Genomic DNA, 22069 nt, shown 5'->3' with positions numbered 1-22069 from the left:
AAGCAGTTGGAAACAAAGTGGTTGATTTACTTGGCTATGTGTGTGCGTTTCCTTTTGGAAGGAGAACCTTTGACTATGGCAAGGTGGGAAGTGTTTAGCCGAGCCCCACAGGTGGCTGCAGAGAGCAGAAAGGATTGGGTGGGCAGGAGGTCCTGGGAGTGGCAGCTACGGAGCGCCAGGTCTGTGCACCTTGCCCTCCCTCCTTGTCCTTGTGCCTCCCACGGCGACGCTTTCCCCGGGCTCCCTGGCCGCCAGCCAGTTGCTCTGTGTGCAGCTGTGTCCCCGGCCCCTTCCCTCCCACCCGCCTCGGTGCGCGCGGGGCGGTGGTGGGATAGCAGGCAGCAGGCGTCGGCCCCGGGCGGGGGTCTCACCGGACGGGCCGGTTGGCGGCGTCGGGGTCCCGCGCCGTCACCACGCCGACCAGGGAGCCCACCTGCGCGTCCTCCTGCACCTCCAGGAGGCCGGAGGGCGGCCGGAACTCGGGGGGCTCGTCCACGTCGGTCACGGCCACGCGCACGATCGCCTGGTCGCGGAATGTGCCTAGGTCGGAGAAGCGAGGGTCCACGAACTTGTTGAGGGCTTCCAGGACCACGGTGTGCACGGGCTGGGACTCGAAGTCCAGGCGCTGAGGAGGGAGGAGCAGCGGGCTGGTTAGGGGACGCTCCTGCTGGGCATCCTGTTCCAGCTCCAGGGGACAGGGGCTGCCTCTGCAGGCACTGGGTGCTTGGGCTACGCCCCCCATCTGTTATCAGAGACCTGGCATCAGCTCCCTAGCTACAGGCAGTGACACTGGGGATCCCTGGCCAATAGGCCGGTGCCACACCCCATCTCATCACCATCACCATCATCATGGGCTTAATGTACACCTGAGCAATGAACCAATGCAGAAAGACCCCCAGGTCACTGAGCAGCTGGTGGTTAGCAACGCCAGGACTTAAGCCTGGGAGTGTGACATATGGGTGTTGAGGTGTAGTTCTCAGCTTTTAATAGCAGAAGAGGAAAGGGGGTGCTGGGTCTGAAGTCACTGAGGGCTGGCACTCAACCCTGGGGGCCAGCATGGTGGCATAACTCGTTAAGCTGCCAAATGGCCTTGCCATGGAGTACTGGCTGCTCCATTCCCCATCCAGTTCCCTGCTACTGCACCTGAGAAAGTGGCAGAGGATGGCCTAAATATTTGGGTCCCTGCACCCATGTGGGAGGCCTGGAAGAAGTTCCTGGTTCCTGGCTTCCATCTGCTATTAAAGTCATTTGTAGAATGAACCAGTTGAAGGAAAATCTCTCTCTTCCTCCCTCTTTTTCCAACAAACACAATACTTAAAAAACAAATCCTGGGCCTCTTGATGCTAGACAGCCACTTGGGGGGGGCATCCTGGTTACAGCCCCGGGCTCTCCAGTGAAAGGCAGAGGGACATTCCCTTCTTATGGGTAGAGGAGCCGCTAATGCCAGCCGAGCCTGGTAAGCCTGGCAGTCTCGGAGCTGTCCTCCGAAATCTGCCTAAATCCACGCTGAGCCTGGGCTTCTCCCAGGGTTGCTAATGAGTGACCCTGGCAGTGGTGAGCGCACAGTGCCGGTGGCTCAGGTCCTCCACAGATGAGCACAAAGAACAGCTGGTGGTACTGTGGGGGCTCTGCCTGGCATGGGGGTAGGGGAGTGCCTGGATCTGCAAAGGGGACCGTCCCAGACCTTCGCTGTCAGCTTGCCTGTTTGGTGCCTCCCAGAGCCCAGCACATAAAGGCCACCGCTTCCCCCATCCCGTTGCCTGGGAAATGAAGATGCAGAAGGCCAGCACTGCCTGGCCCCAGAGTGAGCGATAGGCAGCAGCCAGCTCATCCATCAGGCGGGCTCTGCCCTGAGCCGGCGCTGACGCCACAGGCTCATCTCTGGCGCCATGGCTAGGGCAGAAGGGCTGGCGGGTGATGGGGCAGTGCTGGGTGGGGTGGAGGGGGGGCACAGCTGGTTGCTGCTTGGCAACGCTGCACCTTTCCGAGCCTCTGACTCTGCATCTGTGAAGTGGGTTTCTCTCCCAGGAAGGGCCAGGGGAAGGTAAAAGTTTGCCAAGCATCCCGAGCCTCAAAGGACAGGGAGTGCAGCAGAGCATATGGGTTCATATCCACCCCGCCCCCCCCTCCCCCCGGGCCATGTCAGATGCAGGGCCTTGGGCTGGCCTTGACTTCTCTCAGCCTCATTCTCTCAGCCTCATTTTGTCACCTAGGAAATGGACAATCATAGTACATGAGGAGTGAGTCAGGATTCGGGAGGCAGCTGGGGGACGCCGATGACACCTTGCTTTAATAGCAGCTGTTAGCTCGCTCCCCTCTGGGAAGTACAGAGCCGCCTATACCTTCGCTGGGCTCCTGTGTCTTTGGTTGGCCTCTGTTCTCTTCCCTGGGGAGTGCTGAGGTTGTAGCTGAAGTTCCAATCACCTAGCCACCCAGTGGGGGAGGTGGTTGCTAGACCCAGGTTGGAAAATGCTTGGTGGGGGCGGGGGGCTCAGATCTCCAAATCCAGAGCAAACTCCATTACCTCCCAGAGCCTCAGTGTTCCCATCCGTAAAATCATCATGGAGGGAAACACCTCCTCTCTCAAGGCCTAATGGGAGTGACGAGTGGGAGGGGCCTGGGTCAGACTTGAAGGAACACATCACCGCTGAGGTGTGAGGGCCAAGCCATTGGCACAGTGGCTTCGACACCTGCAGCCCATGCTGGAGGACCTGGGTTTGAATTCTGACCCAGCTTCCTGCTAATGTACACCTAGTGGGGCAGCAGGTGGACTTGGGTATACCTGCTCAAGTACTTGGATCCCTGCCACACACATTAGACCCACACCAAACTGCTGTCTCCCTGGCTTTGGCCTGACCCAGCCTTAGCTGTTGCAGGTATTAGGGAATAAACCAATGCATGGAAGGTTTCTCTCTCTTTCTGTATGTCTCTTCCCAACCCCCATCTTCCAAGTAAAACGATAAGGAAAAATAAAATCTGTGCAAGCTCCAATAAGTCACTTAGCTTCTCGGTGTCTCATTTGTCAGCTGGGTTTGCTATCATCTGTTTCCCCAGAGTGGTCCTGGGTCCCTAGAGAGACCTGCTCCCTGGAGTGGAGCCAGTTGGGGTTTTGTGACTGCTGAGAGGCTCCCTTGCCCCAGCCCCCACCCCCATCCCTCTCGAGCCAGGCAGCCGCACCTTCTGCACCACAATGATGGCCTCCTGAGTGTCGCTGTCCGTGGTGACCTTGAACACGGCGCCGCCGCTGCCACTCTCTTCTTTCAGGTGGTATGTCATGTCTGTGTTCTCGCCCACGTCCGAGTCCTCGGCCTTCACGCGGCCCACAGCCGTGCCGATGGGGGCCGACTCCTGGATGCTGAACTGATACATCTCTGTGGAGGAATAGGGCCATGATCAGGGATGCGGGAGGCCCTTGCTCTGGCTTCACTGCCTCGGGAGGAGGGCTGGGGGCCTGGAGATCCTCTAGGGAGGGCTGTGTCTGCCAGGGGCTGCTCCCAGTGGGGCCCGGGTGGGGGCTGCGTCCTGCCCTTTGCAGGTAAAGAGGAGGGTCCTACTTCTGCCCCTCGGGAATGTTCACTGTTTGGCTTGGGAAAAAGCCAGCAGCTCTCGGGACCCCAGCTTCCCCCTCTGCTCAGGAAGGGCAGCAGAGGAGCAGACTGCTAAAGGCAAAGTTCTGGAGTATCACCTGGGGCCTTGGTTTCCTCATCTGTAGAGTGGGTTAATAGCAGCACCTTCCCAAGGGCAGAGTTGTTACCACAAACATCGATGCTGAATGCAAGGAAAATGCTTAGGGTGGCGCTACAGCCCATGGTGGCTTCTCATGGAATGGAATAGACTGACTGCAAAAAACGGATGGCCTTCATTCTGCTGCTGCTGCTGCTGTAGGTGTGTGGAGCCCCACGGATGTCCTGGGTGCCCTGGGCTCAGGAGAGACACAGAGCTGGTCCCCAGTTTTCCCGGTGCTTCCTTCTTAATGGAACGAGAGAGACACTGACAGGTCACATGAGCAAGCTGCAGGGTGAGTGCTTCGGGGGGAGAAAAGGTAGGCAGGAGAGGTGAAGCACCTGCTGAGGGAGTTGTTGGCTGCTGGTTTAAATAAGGCCAGGCAAGAGAGGCCTTGGCAAGAAGTCCAAGCAGGTGAGAGGATGAGCCAGGTGCCTGCATCCCAGATGGCACGAGTGGCAGGTGCAAAGGCCTTGAGGTATACAAGGCTTGGTGGTTCTGATGGCCACTGTGGCTGGAGGGGAGGAAAGAGGTCTGTCCCAGCTCCTGAAGCCAAGGCCAAGTTAGGATAGTTTGTGAAGGGATGGGCACCCCTGTTATAGCAGTTGCTGTGGGAACAGGGCTGTGTCCCTTGGTCCCCTACACGAGTGGGTCTGATTTCCTCCTATATAGTGGGGGTGGGGTAGTGGTGGGAGTGGTGGAAGGGCGTGGATCTTGCTAAAACACAAGCTGGACACAGCACTCTCCGGCTCCAGCCCCTCTCACCCAACCCCATACAAGCCAGACATGCCACTCCCGAGGTCCAACCCCTCTCATAGCTGCCTATAGCCTTGGGGTGTAGCTGTATAGTCCCCTGGGTTTGAGCTACAAAGTCCCACTGCTCAGCCCCTGCTGGCACCTGCGGCCCCATCCTCCATGTTCTCTACTCCAGTGTCAGCTTGGCTCAGTTTCTATGCGCCTGTAAACATGCCATGCTCTTTTACCTCCAGGCATCCTTCTCCCCTCTGCCTTCGCCTCCCACAGCCCACCCTTCCTTCTAGTCTCATGGTGTGCCTGCTTCTCCAAGGAGTACACTGAGACCTCCACACTGTGCTCCTGCGCCTGGCCCCCAACCTTATCCCATTACTCTCATTCTCTATCTTCTCTCTCAATCCTGAAACCCAGGGACCGTATCTCATTCACGAGGCATTCTCAATGCCTGATGGAAACTCATGTGTAAATGAGATGTGTGCGGGACTGGTGAGTTGATGAATGAAATTCTGCCAGAACCACTAGTGTCTACTTACCACATTAATACAAATTTCAGAGTCTGACAAAAATCAAGTGTTGGCAAGGACGCAGGATCGCGAACACATGCATTTCTCCACGTGGGAAAGCAGCTTGGCAACTTAAAGTAACTGCTCACTCATCCAAGTGCACACGTATGTAGACAACAACCCATGCACATGGACACAAGTAGCTCCGTGCACAGACATCCAAAGCCGGACCTTTCTGAATAGCCCCCAATCAGGAACAATCAGATGTCCACTCCCAGCCGAGCAGATGACAGACAGAAAACTGCACAGCAACCAAAGCGAGCAAATGATACGATGAGTTCGGACAGTCAAACTCAAAGAGGGCAAAAAGCAAGATGTGAAACGACTTGGATCGCATATCACTCCTGTGAGGTTCAAGGCTGGGTACGGAAGACTGTCACATTCAGTGATGCCCATGGAGGTCAACAGACTCCAAACAACAGCAGGTGGATGATGGAAGCAAGACAGGTGCTGGGTGCTATGGCTGGGGGTCAGGAAACAGAACGCCAGGAGGGGCTGGGTACCAGGGTGCTTATTTATCATACCTGTTGCCCTGAATGTCTGTGTCTACATGTCAACATCTGACTACATCCTACTCTCTCACACACAAACATGAAATGAGAAAGGAAGCCAGGAAGGCTTTCAGGGACCCTGGCCTCTTCCTCCTCCTCTCCAGAGTTCTACCACACTGGTTCAGAGCCAGGAGGCAGCTGGGCAGAAGATCCCTCTGCACGGCTGGTGGCGGAGGGTGGGCCTGCTCGGTGCCATGGAGGCGCCCAGCAGGCCCTGCGCGCCCCACGCTGTGTCTTGGCTGAGATGCTGGGCCCCGTGCCACGGAGCGCGCTCAGCTAAGGGATTGGATTCCCTTATCTCATGGGGGTCAGTCCCCTGTGGCGGGGCCTAATGCGAGAGCGCTGGACCTCAAGTAATGATGCCCTGATAGGAATCAGCCCAGCTCCCCGTGGCATTTAGTCTATGCCAGCTTGGGTTTCCCAGTGTGGGGCTCTGGCTGCACCAACAGGGAGGTGAGGACTAGGGCTGCAGATGCCTCCAAGCCCCGATGTGACAAAGCTGAGGCTGACCTAGAAGCCCAGACACCTGCCTGGCCGGCTTGGGGGAAGAGAAGACCACCTGTCATTCACACGCAGCATGGCCACACACAACTCCAGGGGTCCCTCGGCCTCAGAACGACAGCTGCCTCCTCTGTGTCCCTGTCCCTCCCATCCCTGCACACCTGCTTTTGCATTCCCTTTGCAACCTTGGGGGATCAGCACATAGCTGGACAAGGCCCTGGTCCAAGGGGGTCTGTGAGGGGCTGGGCGCTGGACAGAAGGGGGACAGGGGATGCAAAGGGGGAAAGTGGAAAGGATCTGCAGAGTCAGGCAGGGCTGAGACTTCCTGGGCAGGAGTGTGAGGGGAGGGGCACACAGGTGGGAACCCCTCATTCAGAGGGAAACGCAAGGGGAAGCCAGGGCTGGTGGGAGGCCAACACACAGACACACACAGGGCCTTCCGGGGGTAGGGCGCACACTCACTCTGCGGGAATCGAGGTGGGTTGTCATTGACATCGGTGACCACGATGGTGACGGTCGTGGAGCCCGAGAGGCCGCCCAGCTGTCCGGCCATGTCTGTGGCCTGAATCACCACCTCATAGCGCTCCTGGCTCTCTCGGTCAAGGTCAGGCACTGCCGTCCGGATCACACCTGTGGGTTAGAGAGAGTGAGTAAGGCCAGGCATGCCCCACACCACCTGCTAGCTGATTCGCACAGACTGAGGCAGGTCCCAGGCCTGCTGAGCTCTGCGGCAGGTCAAGTTCAACAGGCAGATGGGTAGTGCTGAAACCATCAGGGGGACTGCAGGGCAAGGTGAGTGTGCCAGCCACCACACACTCACACATATACGCTCATAGTCATGCATGTGCAAACGCACGATCTCATACGCATATGCTCTCACACATGCTCACACTCTCATATATGCATACACAAATACACAACATGCTCACGCACACCCTCGAGATCAGCCATGGATATGCATGCACACATGGTCACTCCCCCTTGTAGCATCAGATATCCTTGCATCCTTGTACACATGTGTACACACCCAAGTGTGGTCAGATATGTTTGCCCACGTGGTGACACACCTATGGTTACAGATTTGCTCACATGTGTGCAGTCAGGATATACTCCCACGTTCACACACACACACACACTCATGTTTGGTCACAGATATCCTTCTGCATACATACTTACATGCTCACAAACTCACACAAATTTATACACACACACTCCCCAATATACACACTTGCACACATACATTCACACGACAGTCTTACACATGCATATCCACATAACACAACTTTCACGCACACGTATATAGTCTCCAACGCACATCCTTCCACATAGCTGGGCACACACTTACACACATACTGACAAGCACCAGTGCGGAACATAGATCCATGCTTTCTCTCTCACACACAGCAAAAGGCAGCAGAACGGGTTCTCGTGGACTCAAGTCTGTCTGGGTGACTCCCTGCAGCAGCCACCCACCTTGGGGACATTAGTCCCCCACCTGCTCTGGTCTGCAGAGCCAGGCCTGGGACTGATTCATGTCTTGGCAGCTCCCAGCTCAGCGAGTGTGTCATCAAGCGACTTACACTCATATCCACATTCAGGCATACACACATGCCCATGCACGTGCTAAAATGATCACACTCAGAGAAGACATCTGGAACCACACACACAGAAATCCCCTGCCACATGTTCTCATGATCCTTCACAGTCACCTGAAGCCCCAAGTCCTGCCCTCCAGCCTCCTCCACTCCCGGGGCCCCAGATTCCCCCTCCACAGTCCTGCAGAGAGGGGAGAGGCCCACAGTGAGAGCAGGCTGGATTCTGTGGAGGAGAGGTTCTTGTCATCCTGCCAGCAAAAGACGCCAGGGCTGGGCAGGGGAATTGATGAGGCATTCAGAGCCCCTCCGACCAACCATTGCAGCTTGCTGCGCGCCAGGTGGTGCCAGGTGGTGCCCAGGGCCCGGGTGCCAGGTGGAGTCACGCACCAGCAGCCCTGCAATGTGCCCCATAAAACCCAAGTTCTGACACCTGATGTCCCCAAACGGCCCCCAGCCTGCAGTCAAGGCAGCAGAGTGGAGGAGAGGCTAGTAGGTGTACTAGCTAGGGCTGGAGTGCTCAAGGAGGAGGTCCTGCATTTGTAGGTTTACACATAGATAGAGTATTCCAGGTCATTGAATGTCACACAATGCCCTACTTTGGAACTTCTCGGGAAGCTCCTGCTGGGACTGGTTCTTCCTTGGATGATGGTGGTGGTGGAACGGGGTGGTGGTCCTGTAGATTATCTTGGAATTAGTCCAGATTTGCTTGTTATTTATTTATTTATTTTGGCCAAGGGATTTCCAATAAGTCACTTCACCTTTGCTAACCTTAGTTTTCTCCTCTGTAATATGGAAATGAACATGATGGCTGCTTAAAGAATTTCTTAAATGTGGCACTGTTGATTCAGGATGACTTTTTTTTTGTGGGTGTGGGAGTGCCCAGTGCCCCCCTGTGCACCGCAACACCCTGGGCCCCCATGTACTCAGTGGAATCAAGGCAGACCCATGTCCCTTGATCCCCGAGTCCCAGATTTGTCAAACAGAGCCTCGGGGCTAAGCCCAGGTGGGGAGTTCTGGCATGAAACTCCAGCAGAGTCTCATACAGGGGATGATGACAATGGCTGCTTAGGCGCATGCTTTCTGAGGCTCATTGAATCCTTTCAGCATCCACCCAAGGAAGTCATCGTGATGCTACCCATGACACAGATGCGGAGACGAAGGCACGGAAAGGTACTGTGCTTTGGCCAAGGTTGCACATGCACAGAGTGTCCAGCCAGGACTCAAAACAGGCATCTGGGGCTGGGGTCCAAGTTATGAACTACTCTGCCAGGCACTGTTAGGATGGGAAGTTCCTGCCCAGGTCCCTGCATGTCTCCTGTCCAATCTACCCTTGGGCAGCAGAGTATAGGCCAGGCCTCTGCCAGTCTATGATCCTGGGCCAGGCCTGGAGTCTGCCCATTTTGCTCCCCTCAGTGCCAATAAGGTGAGCTATTTTCAATCCCATAACAAGTCCTCCCTGACTGTCCCCTGAGGGCTGCACTGAGATGCTGGGACTCCTGGGCCTCAGCCTGTCTCTGTCTGTAAAGTCCTGGTTGTGGGGATAGAAGTGAGGAAGAGTGGGAGGGGAAAGAGAGAGGGTGGGGACAGAGGGTTGGGAGTGGAAGAGGGAAGGAGGAAGAAAAGGAGTGTCGAAGAGAGAGGTGGAGAGAGAAAAAGCCAGAGAGGGGAGAAAAGAGACAAGGTGAGAGAGACCTAATGAGAGACAAGAGAGAAAGAAAGGAGAGAAATCAGAGAGAAATTCAGAGACACACAAGAAGAGAGCGAGAGAGAAAGGACAAACATGCAGGAGACATACAGACAACAGAACAGACGGGGAGAGGCAGGAAGGGGTGAAGGAAGCTCGTGGGAAGATGGGAGGGAAGGAGGGGACAGGGATATGGCCACCAGGCCGGAAGTGGGGGTTGTAGGCAGAAGGACGGGGGAGGAGAGCTGCCATCCACTGGACACTAACCATGTGCTAAACTGCATGGGTCTCACTGAACAGAGAGGTTTGGTGGGAGGATTGGGGGCTATCTCTGGTTCCCCAGTTCTGAGTGGTGCTTAGAGCAAGGGGCTGCATCTGCCCCCAGGGGTGAGGAGGGTGGTCCCACCATCCCTGTCTCCAAGGACACTACATTCCTCTCACTTGGAAATTGGCCACGTATGATGCAGGCGGCATCTTGAGGTGTGTTTGAATGGTGAGGGTGCCCAGAGGCCATGCTACCCTGGAGGATGTTCCCGCTGCTGTCACCTGCCCTGGTATGTTGCTATGGTGATAACTCCATATGAACCACGTTGCCAGCATCTACACCCTCGGGCAGTCCCCTCTGTGACTGACTCTGGCCTTGGCCATGTTGTGGTTGGACCAGAGGACCACCAGCAGCAAGTGTGGCAAAAGCCGAGACTTGGTGAGCCATTGCGTGCAGGGGACTAGCAAACCCTGAGACCCCTGTGCTGTGATGCTCAGGATGAAAGAATACATACATACACTGAGAGAGAGAGAGTCTGTCCCCTGCTGAGCCAGCCCCAGACAGCTGACAGCCAGCTTATGCCCACAAGTGACCCTTTCCTCCCCTGACCACGAAAGCACTACCCAGCCAACTCATAGGGTTGGCAACTAATAAGCTATTCTTAGTCCCTAAGCTTTGGGGATTTCTGTTACGTAGTCATAGATAACTGATGGAAAAATCTGGCTGGCTGTTCCTCTGCTGGTTTTGTTTGGACTCAGAAGGTTGCATTTTCCTGAGGGGTCAGCAGGGCTGGGGGTCTGCCATGGCCTCCTCATGGCTGGCAGTGGATCCTGGCTGTGGGCCAGGGCACGTTGCTTGCCTCCTCTTTCAGTGTGCCGGCTTTCTATAGGGAAGTCTCAGGATTTTGTCCCAGGACAGTCTCTTAAGGTCTGGCCTTGGAATTTGCATAATGTCATTTCTGTCAAATTCTATTGGCCAAAAGCAAGTCATGGCCCAGCCCAGATTCCAAGGGACCACGGATAGAGACCACCTCCTGATGGGGCAGTGGCAAAGTTGTATCACTCGGAGGCTGTGTACAGACTGGGAGATTTTCCCTGCTTGTTTTCATGTTCCCACCTCCATCTCTTGATGCTGGCAGAAAAATGGAGGCTGAGACACTCCTTCAAGGCCTGGGGCCCACAACATCTCACATGGGTCCGTGGAGCTGTTCTTGAAACCTGCTGGCTCAGCAAGTTCACAAGTTTCCAGGCTCATTCATGAGACTGGCTAAGAGCCTATCCATGTGCCAGACAGGAGGCAAGGTGGGCAGGAAGGATGCGGACACCAGCCACACATGGATCTAAGCCTTCTTCCTGCCAGCCATTCCTGTCTGACCCTGGACAGGCTCCTGAGTCTGCCTGAGCCTTGGTTATCTATTCTATATGATGGGAACACTCAACTCAGCAAGGCTGCTAGGAGTATCCCAGTGGAGGAAGCTTCCAGCCTTGCTGGTACTTTTCCTCAAATCTCGGGATTGGGAACAACTGTACCTAAGCTCCAGGCTGGTCTTGTTCATCATCAACATCTCTCTCTGGCCTGACACAAAATCCCCTCAACTACCCCCCACATACTTTACAAGGACAGAACACAGGTCCAGGTCATTGCCTGGACTCCGGGGATGACAGTTGTTGGGAAAGCACTGGGTGAAAGTCAACTGCATTCTGTTATTTCCTCCCCCCACCTCCCTGGGAAAAACGGGCATCTCCGGCCCAGCTGGAATTTCCAGAGGAGAACTAGAAGTCTCGGAGACGATCTGCCTTCTCCTGCCAGGGTGCAGGTGGGCGGGGATTGGTAATTATAGCCTCACCAGGCTCTCTCGGCTCTCCACAGCCTTGTCCTCCCCCATCGCCTGTCCTTGCTTCCAGCTGTTGTCCTGGCCACCCCCGCTGTCCCCTCCATGTGTTGGAGAAGGGACCCCAGGGACAGCGGGGGTCCAGGCGACACCTCATTAGCTGCCAAATGCCATCCCCGTTGCCCAGGAGGAGGACGTGCTGGCAGCCTGGCCTTCAAATACACATGTTAATTCCTCCTGTGGCACTGGGTGCCCCGCCTCCCACCCTGTCCCTCACACCTTCCTCTGGGCCACTCGGGCTGTGCTCCCTGCCACACGCACAGCTAGAACACACTGTACCTTGTGGTGGCTGCTAAATATAGAGCTGCTGCCACCACTGCCACACAGCCCTGGCTGGGGAGCCGGGGCCAGGAGTGGCATCCTGACGGCTGAAGGCAAGTGGGGCACAGAGCTGGAAATGTCAGGAAACGACCCTGCCAGCAGGCGAGGGCCTTGGGAATAGGGCACCAGTTGAGCTCCTTTGGCCACCCATCTTTCCTGGCGCTCCATTTTCTTGGTCTACACTCTCTCCCTCTTCTTCCTCCCTCCTGCCCACCCTTGGCAGAGGTCCCTTCACGATACTGGCAACCTCCCTTGGCATCTGCCCACTCCTGTCCTCCCCCTGCCAATTCACTAGCCTCCACCTAGGCCCCTCCCTAACCCCCCTAAGGTCCCCACCTCTTCCTCAGCATCATCACCCTCTGGGCTCAGCCCTTTGCATTGAGCTTGCAGAGCACTTGCTCAGACCCCACACAGCCTCCCTTCTTTCTGCTAAAGATCACCTCATGAGCTCTTAGCCCTGCTCTGTTCCCTCGCCGGCTTTCCATTTCCCTCAGCATTCATTGCCAACTGACATCATGTTAGAAAACATTTACATGCTTTACTTCCTGTGTCTCCCACTTCAGTACCTGCTTCAGGACAGTGGAGTCTTGGAATTTTCCATTGCTGACTCCCTAGTGCTGAGAATAGAGCCAGGCTCACGATAAGCTCATCGCCAGTAGTTGCTGAGTGAAGGCCTGAGCTGGCCTGCCCACAGAGTCCTCACAAGGATTCTGTGAGGTAGATGTGACCTGTCTCCTCACACATTTGGAGTCACCAAAGCTTGAAGCACCCCAACCATTCCCAGAACCCAGGCCCACATTTCCAACGGTTGCTAGAAGGTTCTAGATGTTTCTTTCCCTCTCTTCTCTTGTCTTAAGCCAATGGTCAAAGCTGAGCTATTCGGGCACGGTCATGAACTTTTCGGTTCGTAGTTGGCTTTCCTCATCCACAATCCTCCTTTTGTTCTTGCAGGTAGTGCGCCCAGCCAGGTGCCTACACAGGACTGACTTGAGGGAGCATCAAGGAATGGAAAAAAGTCCCTATTCCTCTAATGACCCAGCCCCTCAGTTTGCCCCCTTTCTCAGATCTCATGGCTATCACCGTGTCCCTCCTGCCCAATCCTGTCTTTTTCCTAAGCGTCTCTCTTAACACCCACTCTCAACCATCCATCGTCTCTGGCCTCCTAAGTAGCTGGCCAGGTGAAGGTGAGTGAGCAGGTGTTGCAGACAGGTGCACACTTACGGTTTTTGTTCTCTGGCCCTTTGCCAGGCACCTCCAGGCTCTGGGACCTCCCTGCTTCTAATTCCTGCCTCTGAGCCAAGCTCTACAGCAGCAGCCCGAGGGATCTTGTTAAAATGAAAACCTGAGCATGTCACTTTCCCGCTTAGAAGTCATCAATGAACTCGCAGTGTAAGTGAGGAGGAGGGAAAACAGGCGCTCTCCTGTGAGGCTGGCGGGAGTGTAATCCAGTGCGTTGTGGCGTTATCTTGTGAGATTCCAAATGCACGTGCTCTTTGACCCAGCTCTTCCTCTTCCTGAAAATTATCCTGCAGATAGACTCACACAAGCATGAAATGATGTATGTGTGAGGCGATTCACTGTAGCGTTGTTCATTGTAGCCAAAGATTGGAAACAGCATAAGTGTCCATCAATGGACGACCGGCGAAATAAATTTTAGTGTATCCATAACAAGCATTAAATAAGAGAATGAGGAAGCTCTTTGCCGACTGACATGGAATAATCTTCAAGATGTATTGTTAAGTGAGAAAGGCGAGCAATGTGTATTGTATGTGTTCATAGCCACAATTCATATAAAAAAAAAAGCCCTAAATACATGGGCCTTATTCTCTTGTACACGTATAGAATCACTCTAGAGAGATACACAAGAAAATTACATTGGTTGCCTTGGGGACACAGGCTGAGTGGCTGGGGACTGGAAGGGGTGAAAAATTGCCACTAAGTATCCATTTGGACTTTTTGAATTTTGAACCTTGAAACGTATTATCTATTTAAAAAAATGACTTAATATTTTTCAAGTGCATGTGTTCAAGGTCTCGGAGGATGTCTGCACAGTTACCTTAGCTTTGCACTCACTGGAGCCCGGGAGTGCGAGGGCTTTGCTTTCTTCTCTCGTTCTAAACATTTCTTTAATGTCTTTCAACAATGTATTACGTTTACAAGGAGAAAAAAAATCATGAAGATATTATGTGTAAGGATAATTCAATTAGAACTGCGCTCATAAACTGGAATCCTCCCCTCCCCCAAACAAAATAAACACAAAATCAAATGCTTCAAGCCCCATCCGTCGGTACCCCCACCCCCACCCCACTGCCCTTAGAACAAAGCCTGAGCTTCTCAGCTTGGTTCCCCAGCAGGCAGATCCGGGGGCCCACTCGGCCAGCCTCCCCACACCACCCTGCCTGGGCCCAGGCCTGGAACCTGAGTTGCTTACCATTCCCTTCATGCCTCAGGCTAGTTTCTTCCTCCCAGCTTTTACCCGCGCCATGCCCTCGGCCTGGCATGCCCCCTTCTGCAGTCTCTGGCTGGCTGACATCTTCTTTGCAGATGGCTGCCACTGTCTATTAGAATCCTGGGTCCCCACTAGCCAGCACGTGTCTGCCCGGCTGCCCCACAGGACAGCGAGCCCGGTGATGGTATCTAATCAATGTCCCTGTCTGATGTCCCCCCATACCACCCCGCCCCCACCTGCAGGGAGAATGCCAACGGGAACTGGCAGTCCTCCTGGCTGTGTGACCTTGGATGATTCACTTCAACTCTCTGAGCCTCAGTTCCCGCATCTTGTCTTCCCTGGATACTCTCCCAGACTCCCCAGAGATGAGTCAGGTCCTAATCTGGGGGTGCAGGATTGGGGGTAGGGCCACAGTGGAGTGTGGTGGGATTGGAATGAATAAGCAAAAAGCAGCCAGCCTTCCCTTCCTTAGGATCCTTCCGCTGGACCCTGAATGACTGCCTGTAACCAGCTTTCCAAACTGCCCCTCCCCTAACCTGCACCTAGGGGGCTGCCATGCACCTGCTACCTGCCTCAGTTCGGCTCTGAGGCTAAGTGAGACCACTCGGTTCAGACCTCTAAGGCCCTTTGACCTCCTGCCTGTTTGATTTTCTGCCAAACTTGCCAGAGTACTTCAGCCCATTCTTTTCCTGTTCCCTAGTCCCTCCCGCGCCCTGACCGACTGCCCCTTCCTCCCCACCACGCTCGAGTCCCCCACATGTGGCAGGATGCCTCAGGTGTCCTCGGTACAGTCTTCAGTGTTGTTGGATCCTAAGACTCGGACAGAAGTCTGGGTGGCCTCGCCCCGTCCCACCCTCAGGCCCCACCCCTTCGGCCCCGCCCTGCCCCTCACCAGTCTTGGGGTCCACTGTGAAGTGTTGTTCGCCATCGAGCACGCTGTATACCAGCCGAGCGCTGCTGCCGTAGGTGGGGTCGTCCGCGTCAGAGGCCATCACCTGCATCACCGATGTGCCTGGGCCCGGGGGACCAAGCGAGACTGAGGTCATTCCTGCCTGCTGTGCTCTGTCCCCGCCTGTCTCTACCATGGGGAAGCTGGGGAAGGGGATCCTTTTGAGAGGGTGCTGCTGGAGGATATCTAAGCTGGCCAGGCCCCACGCAGACCCTGTGCCACACTGAATGTCGACCAGCTTCCAGCCAGTGACCTTCTGCAGGCACAGTGTGATCATGGAGGGAAGCTGGACTCAAATCTTGTGGGGTTCCCAGCTGCTGGACTCCTGCCTGCTGCTTCCTCTACAGCGATGTTCCCAGCCTGTGCTTGGCCAGGTTGAGGGAATGCATTGTGAACCTCCAGCTCAGAGGCAGCAGTTAGGACGGGGCTTGGGACACCCACAGCCCATAGCATGCCTGGGTTCAGGTCCTGCCTCTGCTTCTTTCCAGCTCCAGCTTCCTGCTCATACCTGCTTCGGGAGGCAGCAGGTGATGATGGCTCGAGAACTTGGTTCCCTGCCACCTCCGGGGAAAGCCCAGATTGAGTTTCCCATTCCTGGCTTGAGTTGGCTATTGTGAGCATTTGGGGACAGAACCAACAGATGGGAGATCTCTGTTTAAAACAAAGATACATCAATAAAAATTCTTTAAAAAAATATTGAGTGGCCCCAGAGCAAGCTCTCAGGAGTGACAACCTCTCACTGCCGCCAGCTGAGGCCATCACAGTGGGAGTCAGAACCCAGACACCTGCTTCCCAACCTCTTTCTGCCCACTCCAGCCCCTCCTGATGTCTCCAGGGACCTCTGTCTCCAGTGCCTTCTACCATAAGGGACCATCAAGCTCAGTGGGGCTTGGAGCCTAGTGTCTCTTGGTCCCTGGCAGGAGGGAGACAGCGATGGGCTTTCCTTTTTTTTGAAAATCATTGGCTGTGAGCTCAGGTGCCCCCGGCCCCTTCCCTAGGACCCAGCCAGTCCCTCCCAGTCATACACACACACACACACACACACACACACTTCTTGTATGCTCCGCACGTAGGCTGCCGGGGAGAGTATAAATTGGATAAAAGTCCATCAAACTGCGGCAATTAAGTTATTGATTTTCGACGCTGCCTCATTAAACTGGGAGCTTCTCTCAGCCTGTCCCAGAGATGGCTCTAATTTGACATCATGTTCAATTTGACGAAAACTGGACCAGGTGGGGTGGGGGTGGGCAGGAGGGGTCAAACTGAAGGGCCAGAAAAGCTACCTGGCCCACGTGCATCTTTCCAGGAAGAAAGCAGTGAGGTGGATGGCCAGAGGAATCCTGGGGGGCTCAGCGTATGACCCAAAGGGGAGACATAGGAACCACCCCCCACTTCAAGAGAGATGCACTCTGCTTGGCGCCTTATGCTTGCATACCCTCCTGAGGCTGGGCAGGACTCTCTGGGCCAACAGAGCAGCATGCTGGGAGGTGAGGCCAGCTCACTGCCTGGCTAATGAGTGAGCCTGGAAGTGCTATTGCAGCAATTCTGCCCAGCCCAGCCTGCAGCCCGCCTCTCCCGCCTCCAGCCTGGGGCCCTCGATCATTCCAGACAGACACATGTATTTATTTTTCACTCTTTTGCATTTCTCATTTTCCTCTCCGGGTCCCCCTACCCCCCACCTCCCAGCCCTGCAATGCGCTGCTCTCTTTGGCGGCTCCAGCTCCCTGTCCACCATGTCAGGGTTGCCTGGCCGTGCTGCCTTCCTGCTGACATTTGTTGCTCAGGGTCTGCTACTCAGGGCCAAGGACATGCCTTAGGTCCTGACTGCGCATGCGGCTTCACCAGCCTTTTTAATTCCTGATCTCTGATCCTTCTAGTGTCGCAAAGAGGTTGAATGGGGCCTCTCTGATCCTATAGGAGAGGAAACAGCCATGATGGAAAGCACAGAGTGAGGGGAATGGTGGGATTTGAATTTAGGACTCTGTGATGCCAGAACCCTTGGGGTACAACAAAGTCTCAGGAAGGTACAGTGGCCTTGTGAACAGCTGCAATTGGGAATGGTGCTGATGTTGGCTGATGCTTAATACAAGCTTGATATTAGGGCTGATGTTTGGCCTAGTGGTCAGGTGCTGGTCAGGACACTCACTTCCTACTTTGGGGGTGACTCCCAGCTCAAACTTCTGATTCAGGCTTCCTGTTAATTCACATTTTGGTGGGTAGCAGTGATGGCTGGGTCCCTGCTACCTCTGAGGGAGGTCTGGATCGAGTTTCATGCTGTGGTCATTTGGGGTGTGACCACCTCCCTATGTCTATCTCATTTTGTCTCTCAATCTTTTTTAGTACTCATGGAGGAATAAATGAGAAGGCAAGCACTTTAAACAAAGGATTTTGACCTTAGATATGTCACGGACCATTTTCTGCTTCAGTCCCTTGAGATAAATTTGAGGATTCAAATAGATTCCCACATTCAGCACCGAGGACAGCGCCTGGCCCATGCTAAGAACTCAATCAATGCAGGTGGCTGCTGTGGTCTCAGGAGACGTGGTATGTGCAGTGGTACAGTCCTGCCTTGCTCAGAGGGGTTTTGGAATGGGAGCAGGTACATAAAGCACCAGGCTCACAGAGGATGCTGAATAACAGTGGCTATGCTAGCTGTTAGAAGAGCGGGTCTCCCCACCCTCCTGTTTTCCCCACCCCTCGAGCAAAGCACAACACTGGGCTGAGTGACTCCCTAGGGGCACGGCTGAGCTCTTTCTCTCTCTCCCTGGCTACATCCCAGAAACTCCCGCGGGGATGATGGAATCATTTCCCCAATCCGGGGTTCTTTATTGCAGCCATTACAGTTAATGCCGACCAGGGACGGTGGAGGGTCAGTGATTCACCACTGGTTCCTAGGCCCCATACCCCCTCCCACCTTTTGCACAAGTCAGCCTCCTTAGTGGCAGATAAAATGGGATGAGACTTGTGGCTGCTGTGGGACCCCTGCATGGTCACCCCACTTCAGGTTCAGCAGTTTGCATTTTACAGTGCACCAACGCTTCCAGCCTCTCCATCGTCTGTGACATAGATGCAGATCATCTGCAATATAGATGGTGGGAAAATCGCCAACCATGCACTCAGGGTGGAGGAGTGGGGAACGCCGTGCTTTGTAGGGCCCACTGTTTCCCATGGTGTAAATGTTCCCATCATGGTCTAATTTTAAGGTCCTAACGTAATATCAACAGGTTTACAGAACTTCAAAAAGTCAGTTTGTGGCTCTTGTGAAATAAAATCCATTATTAATTGTATGTGATTATTTAATATCAATAATAATGATAGATTCCACTTATCAAATAACTACTTTGTGCTAGATACTATGATCCAAGCCCTTTATCTTATCATCTCATGGAATTTACATAAGAAAGCCTTGCAGTAAGCTCTATTAAGATTTCCACTTTGGAGCTAGCATAGTGCTGCATCAGGTTAAGCCACTACTTTTGACACAGGCATCCAATATTGGAGTGTGGTTCAAGTCCCCGCTCCTAAGCCTCTGATCCAACTCTCTGCTAATGGCCTGGAAAGGAGGCAAAAGACTGCCCAAGTCCTTGGGTCCCTGCCACCTGTGTGGGAAATGAAAATGGAGGTCCTGACTCCTGGCCCCAGCCTGGTTCAGACGTGGCTGTGGCAAGCATTTGGGGAGTGAACTAGCAGATGGAAGATTTCTCTTTTTCTCTCTGCGTGTGTCACTCTGCCTTTCAAATAAATAAGTCTTTACAACATATTTCCACTTGGCAGATGAGGAAATGGAGGTTGAATGCAGTTAGGCAATAAGCCTCTTTGTGCCTCAATTCCCTCCCTCAGGAAACGAGGTAATATTACTACTAAACTTGTGGGATCATTGTGAGAACTCAAGTAGATATCCCTGTTCAGCACAGAGAACTGTATCTGGCCAAGTTCTTCTGACAAGGAAATGAAAGAGGCAAAATTCTAAGTCAACATATCCTGCCTTACAGGTAGGAAGAGGGGGTCAACTGAGAAATAGGTGAGTGAGAGAGGAAAGATTTCAAGAAAGTTGAAGGGAAAACAATAGAGGGCAGAGGGCAGTGCCAGATAATGGGGTCATATTCTCCCTCCTCCACATCCGGTTCAAGGCCAGATATCCAGAAGGGTTGGGATGGGTGGGAATTGGGATGCTCTCCATGGTGCTAGTGCTTAGTCTCATTAAGCAATCAAGAGCTTCAAGGCAAGCGGGAACAAGAAGGGTTGCCTATCTGACTCAGGGCCCAGGGCTCTATTTGGAATGTTAGCTATGGAAAGGCTGGTCCTTGGAGAGCACAGAAATCAGTGGTTTCCAACCTGGCTGCACATTAGAATCCCCTGGGAGCTTTAAAATAAAACTGATGCCGAGACCAATTAAATAGGACTCTTGGGGTGGAGCCCAGGCAAGACTATTTTTACAGGCGGCAGAGGGATTCTAAAGTACTTCCTGGGCTAAGAGTTGATGCTCTGAGTCCACTCCTGATGACACTGATGAGGAGACTAAGTCACAGGGAGGTGGGGTGACATTCCCCATGTTCCCAAGGCCACATCATTCATCAACAGCTGGGACAGATTCCAACCCAACCCTGACTGGATAACTGAGACTGACACTCAGAAAGGAGAAGCCAGGGTGATTGTTGGAGCCTCCCAGCTGCTCGGGGGAGATAGATGCCCTTCACAACTCTAAGGAACCTGGCTTGGCTTTGGCACTGTAGAGTTCTGGTTTCAAATCCCACCACTTCCTCATCGTTGCCCTAGTCAAGTCTTTCCCTTTTTCTGGCCTCTCCATCACTTGAATATTAGAGGGGCCCATTCTGCCTGTCTGGGATGCCCAGAGGATTAGATGACAAACTTAATTGGCTGGGCAACTGGTGCTCCAGACAAGCTCCTTCCTTTTCCCTCTCCTTGTGTGGTCTGGAGGCACCTGAAGCTGTGTTCCCGGTTCTGAGCTGAAGATCCCTGCTTACCAAGCATCAGGAAGGAAGACATTTGCCTCCTCCGATTCCTGTTGACTCGAATGGCTCCATCATGGCTCATTACAGAACAGAACTGGAACCCAGATATGTCCTGGCTCTTTCCTTTCTTGTCCATTCACTTCTGTTATCTGTCAGGTACATCTGCAGCCCAGTACTCAAGCTCAGGAGGCCCCAGAAGAACCCTCCTGGGTCCAGGAACAGGCAGTGCTGCAAGGAGTGGGGCGGACGGAAGTTGTCGCTCCAGATCTGACCTCCACTGTGTGCGGCTGCAGGAGCACTGTCTGATCTGATCAAGGCCTCAGTTCCCTTCCTGTCAAATGGAGATAATACTTCATTCCTCCTGCTCCCTCCCCTCGGGTGTGGGAGGCCCCTGTATGAGAGACAAAGTCCTCCACGAGGTGACCAAGCACCATTATGATGAAGATGTTTATCATTATCACCACCCTGCTCCTTGCCTGTCTCCCTTGGCTGCCATGCTGGGCTTGGGGAAACCCTCATCTCACATTTAGCTTCTCAAACATTTATACAAAAATGAGTCCTACCCCCTGCTGATGCCAGCACTGTGCAGAATCCTTTCTATTAAAAATTAAAAACCACTTGTCGAGTCCCTGGGAACGTTCAGATTACACAGGAAACAAGGCCCTTCTCAACCACCTCCCATACCCCTCCCCACTCCTGCTGAAATCATCACTTAGAATGTTTGTTGGCTGGGCTGGCCTTGACCCTGCTTCTGGCTGCCCCGCCAGGGCACCCTAATGTAGATGAATGACACACAGGAGATGCAGGACCCTGGCTGCAGGGGTGGGTTGGGGGTGGTGGGTTGCAGGGTAGAGGGAAGGCGGCAGCTCCAGAGACAAGTGATATAAAAAAGATGACATGCAAAGGCTGGGTAAGAAAGCAGAGATCCACATAAAGCAGGGGTAGGGGGGCAAGGAGCAAAAGGGCGAGGTCTGACTCAATGGTGTGAGGCGAGGAGGAACCTGTTTCCAGAGTCCCCACGGAACACCTGGGCACATTCACCTGCCCCTTTCTTTCTTCATGGATGCAGCCTCACACTCGCCTGGCCAGACAGCCACCTATGTGTGCTTCTGTGTGTGTGTGTGTGTGTCTACTACGGCCCCCTAGGGAGTCAGTACCCCTCTCCTCCCCAGCTGAATCACACAGGCTCTTATGTTATTTGAGGCCCTGCTCTACCAGCTGGCGACCTTGCCTATTTGGGACAGCAGCATTTCAAGTGTCTGCAAAACATCCACCTGCCACTTGCAGAAAATGCCCATTTGGGTGCTTATAATTCATCCAGCATTTACTGCACGCCCAGGCTGGCTAGGTCCTTAGGGACATAATGACAATGTGGGTGCTGGGCCAGGCCTGGACAGGGCTGTTTGACAAGAAGACGTGGTTGTACTCCTTCCTGTCTGGGCCACAAGGACCAGCTCTGAGGGGTAGGGCCTCCGCTCACCTCCGCTTCCTCTCCCCCTAACAAAATCGCCTGTCCTGTTCTTCCTAGCCTGGGTGGTGAGAACCAGTGCCGTTGCTAGGCAAGGAGATATTGCACTTATAGATCTTCCTGGACTTTAATTAAAAACATCTTTAGAAGTTGTCTCTGCAGAGGCCAGCGATTGATTCCTGGGTTGGGCCTGAGGGCTGCTGAAACATACTCTTTCCAGCTGCAGACGGGACAATGGCAAGTTCCCAGCCTGCTGCTGCCCGCCCCAACGGGAGCCCGCCGCCTCCTGCCTTCCCTTTCCTTTCTGTAACCTCCCCCACTCCAAGTGCTGGATTCTGGCATTAGACACTGTGCACCCCTATTCTATTTCCCTTGTCCTTACT

At 54.0% G+C, this 22069-nt stretch overlaps 1 protein-coding gene across 1 annotated transcript in view; it reads right to left on the bottom strand.

The window, feature by feature from the left end:
• CDH22 (cadherin 22) overlaps positions 1-22069 on the bottom strand; it is a 60685-nt gene that overhangs the window by 25107 nt on the left and 13509 nt on the right. The window contains exons 3-6 of the mRNA XM_040981061.1: positions 15189-15308; positions 6554-6721; positions 3178-3371; positions 372-625 (exon numbers count right to left, since the gene is read on the bottom strand). Of these exons, the coding sequence (XP_040836995.1) occupies positions 372-625; positions 3178-3371; positions 6554-6721; positions 15189-15308 (736 nt within the window). The remainder of the gene's footprint in view (positions 1-371; positions 626-3177; positions 3372-6553; positions 6722-15188; positions 15309-22069) is intronic.

Source organism: Ochotona curzoniae, unplaced genomic scaffold (assembly GCF_017591425.1).
Source record: "Ochotona curzoniae isolate NIBS_2020 unplaced genomic scaffold, NIBS_Ocur_1.0 contig_3520, whole genome shotgun sequence".
In the NCBI taxonomy this organism is placed as follows: domain Eukaryota; kingdom Metazoa; phylum Chordata; class Mammalia; order Lagomorpha; family Ochotonidae; genus Ochotona; species Ochotona curzoniae.
This window is presented reverse-complemented; position numbering and strand designations above follow the sequence as displayed.